The sequence below is a fragment of the Notothenia rossii genome (assembly GCF_949606895.1).
Source record: "Notothenia rossii genome assembly, chromosome: 2".
Classification (NCBI taxonomy): Eukaryota; Metazoa; Chordata; class Actinopteri; order Perciformes; family Nototheniidae; genus Notothenia; species Notothenia rossii.
In genome coordinates this window covers 55186657-55194457 of record NC_136904.1, presented here as the reverse complement: position 1 = coordinate 55194457, position 7801 = coordinate 55186657, and the positions used below count along the sequence as shown (strand labels likewise).

Genomic DNA, 7801 nt, shown 5'->3' with positions numbered 1-7801 from the left:
TAATGTCAACAATTAATTCCGAGGCACACGTTTATATGATCATTATAGTTATACAAAAAAAAGAGAATAAATGAAAAACAGGTATGAAATACTATATGACAGTAAAACAAGAATAAAGTTTAAAAGGGTGATTTGTAAAACATCCATAAAGAAAAAGTAAATCTGCTTCCAGTTCTGTTTCATATGGGTGTTGAGAGATGTTTCCATAGATCTCTTCCTTTTGCTCTCAAAGTGCACCAGATTGATGCATTTAACTTCAATGTTTAAAAATAAATCTTCCCGGGGGGGAACTTGCCCCCGGACCCCCCTATGTGAGGTCCACACACCACCTATAAAAATAGCACTTTGCCCCTGCTTACACTTATACACAAGTTATTGAGCCGTTTCCGCTCTACATCCTGAACTCCTCCCTTCGATGCAATGCACTTCCGTTTTGGCGGACTGGGTTTGTTTTGCTAGCTAGCTCCGTTGTGCCGACAAAGCACTGATATCGCAGAGACAAAGAGGATATAACAATTACAACATGAAGAAAAGTGGTTCGGGAACTACGTGTGCGGTAGTTGGTTGCAATCACTCGAGAAAGCACCTGAACGAGTGGTTAGATAGAGAGTGCTACGACCACAAACCAGCACCCAGCACCCAGCCATGTTGTTCATTAAATACAGATAAACACAACAAATACTGCATGCATTGTATTTTTTAATATTATATATGAATATTTTCATAGTGATGTAATTGTGTGGGCTGCTTTTATATTTTAATTTGTAATACATTACATTACATTACATTACATTGCATTTAGCTGACGCTTTTATCCAAAGCGACTTACAATAAGTGCATTCGACCAGGAAGATACAACCTTTAAGAAAACAGAATCATATAAGTACATCAGGTTTCATAGAGCCAAACATTTCAAGTGCTACTCAACTGGCATTTAGAAAGCCAGCCCTTTATTAGTATATAAGTGCTTTGTTAGTAATTCTATCGCTCGAAGTGGAGTCTAAAGAGATGAGTTTTCAGTTTGCGTCGGAAGATGTGTAAGCTATCTGCTGTCCTGATTTCAATGGGGAGCTCATTCCACCATTTTGGAGCCAGGATAGCAAACCCACGTGTTTTTGCTGACGGGAACTTGGGTCCCCCTCGCAGTGCGGGTGCAGCGAGCTGTTTGGCTGATGCAGAGCGGAGTGCACGTGCTGGGGTGTACGGTTTAACCATGTCCTGGATGTAGGAAGGGCCAGATCCATTCGCAGCATGGTACGCAAGTACCAGTGTCTTGAAGTGGATTCTAGCAGTTACTGGAAGCCAGTGAAGGGAGCGGAGGAGCGGTGTGGTGTGGGAGAATTTGGGAAGGTTGAAGACCAGACGAGCCGCTGCATTCTGGATGAGCTGCAGAGGTCGGATGGCACATGCAGGTAGACCAGCCAGGAGGGAGTTGCAGTAGTCTAGGCGTGAGATGACGAGAGCCTGGACCAGAATCTGCGCTGATGTCTGGGTCAGCTGGGGACGTATCCTCCTGATGTTGTAAAGCGTGTATCTGCAGCAGCGGGTTGTAGCAGCGATGTTTGCAGTGAAGGACAGTTTGTTATCTAGGACCACACCCAGATTCCTTGCAGTCTGAGTCGGGGAAACAACAGAGGTGCCGATGTTGATTGTTAGGTCAAGAGTGGGACAATCTTTTCCCGGAAGGAAGAGCAGTTCAGTCTTGTCAAGGTTGAGCTTGAGGTGATGAGCAGACATCCACCGAGAGATGTCTGCTAGGCAAGCAGAGATGCGTGCGACGACCTGGGTCTCTGAGCGGGGAAAGGACAGAATTAGTTGGGTGTCGTCAGCGTAGCAGTGGTATGAAAAACCATGCGGGCTAATGACAGACCCGAGCGAGTTTGTGTACAGGGAGAAGAGGAGGGGACCAAGAACCGAGCCCTGAGGGACCCCTGTAGTTAATTGACAAGGGTCGGACTCGGACCCTCTCCAAGTAACCCTGTAGGTGCGGTCGTTGAGGTATGAGGTGAGGAGGGAAAGTGCAGTGCCTGAAACTCCAAGTTCTTGGACAGTGCGAAGGAGGATCCGATGGTTCACCGTGTCGAATGCAGCAGACAGGTCCAGAAGGATGATGACAGAGGAGAGGGAGGCTGCTTTAGCAGTGTGCAGTTTGTCAGAGACAGCAAGGAGAGCAGTTTCTGTTGAGTGACCTGCCTTGAAACCAGACTGGTGCGGATCCAGAAGGTTGTTCTGATGGAGATAAGAGGAGAGTTGTTTAAAGACAGCGCGTTCAAGTGTTTTAGACAGGAACGGGAGGAGAGAGACGGGTCTGTAGTTAATAACATCAGACGGGTTGAGAGTGGGTTTCTTTAGGAGAGGGTTTACTCTTGCCTCCTTGAGACTGTTTGGAAAGTGACCAGAAGTTAGAGAAGTGTTGATGAAATGGGTGAGAAATGGTAGAATATCAGGAGCGATAGTCTGAAGGAGGTTTGAGGGGATAGGGTCCAGAGAACAGGTGGTAGGACGGGCAGAGGTAACGAGGGTAAGAACCTCACTTGGAGAGAGAGGGGAGAAGGAGGTCAGTGTGTGGGTGAAGGGAGGGTCTGGTGACCCAGAGGTGAAGGAGGTCAGTGTGTGGGTGAAGGGAGGGTCTGGTGACCCAGCGGTGAGTAAAGGTGAGTCAGAAAAAGAAGAGCGAATATCATCAACCTTTTTTTCAAAATGGTTAACAAAGTCGCTTGACAGAAGGGAGGAGGGGGGAGGTGCTTTGGGGGGGTCCAAGAGGGTGGAGAAGATAGAAAATAGTTTTTTGGGATTGGAATAGGAAGATTGGATCTTATCTTGAAAGAAAGTGCTTTTTGCCTGAGAGATGGAAGCAGAGAAAGAGGAGAGGAGAGCCTGATAGGTTAGGAGGTCGTCATGGTGTTTGGATTTCCACCATTTCCGCTCTGCTGCCCGAAGGATGGTTCTATTAGCACGCAGTGCATCATTTAGCCAGGGAGCAGGAGGGGACTGACGAGCCGGCCGCGATGTGAGAGGACAGAGAAAGTCCAGAGAGGATGAGAGAGTCGAGAGGAGAGTTTTTGCAGCAGTGTTTGGAGGCAGGAGTTGGAACGAGTCAGAGGAAGGGAGGGCTGAGAGCACCGATGAGGCAAAGGTAGAGGGGGAGAGGGAACGGAGGTTACGGCGGACAGGAGCAGAGTTAGAAGAGATGAGGTTGTTATGTTTGGAAAGGGGTAGAGAGAATGAAATGAAGAAGTGATCGGATGTGTGGAGCGGGTTTACAGAGAGGTTAGAAGTAGAGCAGTTCCTTGAGAATATGAGATCAAGGACATTGCCAGCTTTATGAGTTGGTGGGGATGGAGACAGTGAGAAAGCAAAGGTGGTTAACAGAGATGTTAGTTCAGATATCTTCCCTGTCTGGAGGTTGAAATCTCCGAGAAGTACAGCGGGAGGGCCAGTTTCAGGGATGTGTGAGAAGAGATTATCTAACTCCTCCAAGAAGTCCCCCAAGGCGCCTGGTGGACGGTAGAGAACAACAATGGTTAATTGTATAGGATGGGTTACTGTGACGGCATGGAATTCAAAGGTGGAAGGAGTGAAATTAGGTAGCTTGAAGAGGGAAAAGCTCCATTTGGGAGAGAGCAGGAGACCAGTGCCACCTCCTCTGCCAGAGGGTCTGGGAGAAGGAATATGCTGTGGAGAGAGCTGCTGGGATGGATGTGTTGGATGGAGTGATCCAGGTCTCCGTGAGAGCAAGGAAATCCAGAGACTGCAGGGAAGCGTAGCCAGAGATGAAGTCAGCCTTAGGGACAGCTGACTGGCAGTTCCACAGGCCCCCTGAAACGAGATGTTGGATCTCAGTGGAGCATGTGGGATAGACGAGAGCAGGCCGGTGAGATTGATTAGGAGAAACACGGGGCCAGTGATAATTGCGAGAAGACACATGAACAGGAATGCAGAAAATACACATGATTATAGCATGAGGGGCTAGAGAACCCAAGAGAATTGAATAAAACTAAATAACACCAGCGATACTTGGCGCAATCAGAGTAGGATTTGCCTCCTCTTTGCCTCCCACGTGACTCCCACAGGACTCTTAATGTCTTTGTCAGTCTTACTCCCACAGGACTCTTAATGTCTTTGTCAGTCTTCGTCTGGCTGACGCTGAAGCTGAAGCTGACGCTGCAGGAAAACGCAACCTAAGATGGATACCTGATTGCTCAGTTCTCACAGCTTTGGGGGCACGCCCCTGTAATTAGTTAACTATTTTCTGCTGATGGGCGACAGCAGAGTCTTCCTGCCTATTGAAATGCACACTTGAGGGGCGTGACTCACTGAGACCTGACGCCTGGAGTTGAGCAGATCTGAGATTTTAAAATCTCTCAGAAATCGCCGTTTTAGCTACAATAACTACAGAACAATTATACAGAGTAGAATAAATGAAACAGAGAAGTCTATTTAAACAAGAATATAACTTACAGTGATTGCTGAGTCAGTATCGATAGTGTCCTCACCGAGTCTGGAAGCACACTGAGTTATTCTGATTTGAAATGCGCTATTTAAAATGTTTTTCAGCTGGGAAGCGTTTTGCACTTCACGCAATCAGCAGAGTCTTCCTCCCTATTGAAATGCACACTTGAGGGGCGTGACTCACTGAGACCTGAGTTACGCCTGGAGTTGAGCAGATCTGAGATTTTAAAATCTCTCAGACCTGTTAATACCTGTTAGGATTAAACATGTGATCTTTCTTGTTGAAGCCATTTCTTTAGTTTCCTCTCAACAATTAATTAATTCAGTGTTATTTATGTACAGTATGAGCTTAATATGAATGATGAACTGTGTTAAAAGAAATTGTAGCACTCTAAGGAACATATGAAATGCAATAATGCAATAACAGTGCAATAATGAAATGAAATTACATCAAACTTTATTTTCACTCAAACAGTACAGGCACATATGATATATTGCACAGCATAAAGAGATCATGTAAATTGTGCATTATGTAAACAACAGACAACTGTTGGCTCCTGTGGGCATGACCTAAATAAGGCAGTTTATTTTGGTTTTATGCTGGGCCACGTCGTCATGTTATCCTCCCAGTTTTGCACTGAATTCGGGTGGGGGAGAGTAACGCCATCTCCAGTCAAAGAAGTAGAATCGTGTTCCCAAGCTAGCATCACTGTTAGCATCGAAATCGCTGTGTTTACACCAGTGCCCGTCTGACTGTTTACATCGGTTTACACCGACAGACGCTGTGCAAAAGACTTCCGGCGGAAATGAAGTGCATTTGTGTAGTGTCATGGCGCTACCCGTGTTTTGGTGCGTAAACTTGTCTATATGCCGTGAGCTGATTATCGAGCCTTCATTGTAACTGTCACACTGTGTATATGCTCAGAGTGTTGCAGTAGAAAATTCCATTGTAGCGACCGGTACATTAATGGGAAACCCTAAATGTTTGAGCACGCTCTATGAAACGTCAAGCTACCGTCAAGTGTTGGGGGGGCCCGACTTTTTTTTTTCTCCAAAGGGGGGGCCTGACAGAAAAAGTTTGAGAACCACTGCTTTAGTGCCACAGTGATGCGTCCTAAAAACCGGAAGTAAGTTAGCATTTTACCACTTCCGGTTCCTTCGACAAAACCCAATGCAATTTCTCCATAGAATTTTGGAAAATAGCTGGAAATAAGGTCTGTGGTTGAAACAAATTGATGAGACAGATCACATTTTGTTCAGCCGGATAATATCCACATGTCTACCCTACTTTTATCATTTTCGAATCATAAATCTAATCAATAGATTTATGATCGATTATAATTTTAATTTTGTCGAAGGAACCGGAAGGAGTTTACTTCCGGGTTTTAGGACGCGTCACTGTAGCACTCTATCATGCTCTTCAAACTAATTTCCCTGCTTCTCGTGGTTTCCTCGCGTCTCTCCATGATTCCCTGGTGGGAGGGACTAGACGCAGGGAAACGACGCAAGTGAGTGTGAGCGTGAGATGTAGCCTAGGAGAGCTGGATAGGGTCCTCAGCCCATCAGCAAGACCAGTATCTGCTCCTTTGTACAAGGAGGAACAGGAGGAGCACTGCCAGAGCCCTACAATATGACCTCCGGCTGATGAGAATGTCTCTGACCAAACAATCAGAAACAGACTTCATGAGAGGGCCTGAGGGCCCGACGTCCTCTAGTGGTCCATGTGCTCACTGCCCGGCACCGTGGAGCTCGATTGGCATTTGCCATAGAACACCAGAATTGGCAGGTCGGCCTCTGGCGCCCTGTGCTTTTCACAGGTGAGAGCAGGTTCCACCTGAGCAAATCAGACATGAAAGGGTCTGGAGAAGCCTTGGAGAATGTTTTGCTGCCTGTAGCATCGTTCAGCATGACCGCTTTGGTGGTGGTTTAGTGATGGTCTGGGGAGGCACATCCATGGAGGGACGCACAGACCTCTACAGGCTGGAGACCAGCACCCTGACTGCCATTAGGTATCGGGATTAAGTCATAGGATGTCCTGATGAACAGAAACACAAGCAGCCCGCTGGACTCAGATTTCTAGAACCTCATAACTCCTCCTCTGTTCCGATACAAGTCCAGACTGCGGCTGTTTGTTGATACCATAGGTTTATGGTGGATACATGTCGTCTTCTTCGAGGCGACGTGGTTCTGCAGCGCCCCCATCGTCAGTAAATGGAAGTATTACAAAGAACCCAGTTTAGTGCAGTTATTTCACAAGTTTAGTTATATACACAGCTCGGAAAAAATTACCGAGGTCCGGACCTCGGTGACCTCAATGGTGGATACGGCCGTGCCTCAGACTGTCCAGGAGCTCAGTGATGCCCTGGTCCAGATCTGGGAGGAGATCCCTCCGGATACGATGAATACACAGTACTGAGTAACATTTTGAGTTGCTGAAAAAATGTACAAGTCGGCCGCATTATTTTTCCACTTTGGTTTTCGGGGTGTTTTTGAATTCAGCCCTCTGTAGGTTAATCATTTTCATTTCCATCAAACGATGTGGCTTTCGTTCCAAACACATTACCCAGCCCTTATCAGTATAGATATCCAGCATGATTTATTTTCCCACTGAGATCTGATGTGTTTTCCAAGTGTTCCTTAAAAAATGTTGAGCAGTGTATTTAGCCTTGACGCCCCTTTTTTGGAACTATGCCACCCCCCCATTAAAGAACCACAACAGGAGAGGATGTGCATGTCCGAGATGAGACACACACGTCACCACTCAAAATACTTTAACTTAAGGTTGTAATGAATATTTTAATATACATTTGTTATTTTTTAAAGTGGAACTTCTGTTTTTTTTTTTATTTAGGTTGTGCATTGTTTTAAAGTTTGGTAACGTTAGCCACCATCATACCAGCACCAAGCGCTACAACAGCAAAACCTTTGAGAGTATTAAACTGGGCAAGATTGTTGTTCATGAATTCAAATATTGAGTTTGTATCAGGAAACATTACATTTGAAAATGTTACATCAACAATTCATTAACAACAGGGTAACTGCATCTGTTAAAGGAGAACTGCAACAATTTTACACATCAGTGTGTTCACAGGCATTCAGGAGCACTTCAGGCATTCAAGTTGGCGGCCAAGTTGCACTGTGGGTAATGTAGGCACCAGGTTTTAACAAGGAAGAAGAATGTGTCAAGTAAAACAGGAGATATCTCTGATGATGCTGCAACACTTCTGATTTTTATAAAAGGACGTTGGTGTGATCAAGATTGGAGGTGCTACACAGGATGTTTCCTTCACAGATTCATCATGTGACGGGAGACTTCTGATAGTATGCTGTCTTCAATCAGCAGTGGCTG

The 7801-nt window shown here is 45.8% G+C and overlaps 1 protein-coding gene across 1 annotated transcript; it reads right to left on the bottom strand.

Annotated features, from left to right (window-relative positions):
- Nucleotides 1–364: 364 nt before the first annotated feature.
- Nucleotides 365–7699, bottom strand: LOC307027989 (uncharacterized protein). The gene is made up of 2 exons (XM_079662682.1): nucleotides 4643–7699; nucleotides 365–4323 (listed from the first exon to the last, which is right to left on the bottom strand). The coding sequence occupies exon 2, from the start codon at nucleotides 3925–3927 to the stop codon at nucleotides 982–984; it is 2946 nt and encodes a 981-aa protein (XP_079518808.1). The 5' UTR covers nucleotides 3928–4323; nucleotides 4643–7699; the 3' UTR covers nucleotides 365–981.
- Nucleotides 7700–7801: the final 102 nt, after the last annotated feature.

What these genes read in the sequence shown, in the direction of transcription:
- LOC307027989 (XM_079662682.1), bottom strand. Translation starts at nt 3,927, where the DNA reads ATGTGTCTTCTCGCAATTATCACTGGCCCCGTGTTTCTCCTAATCAAT.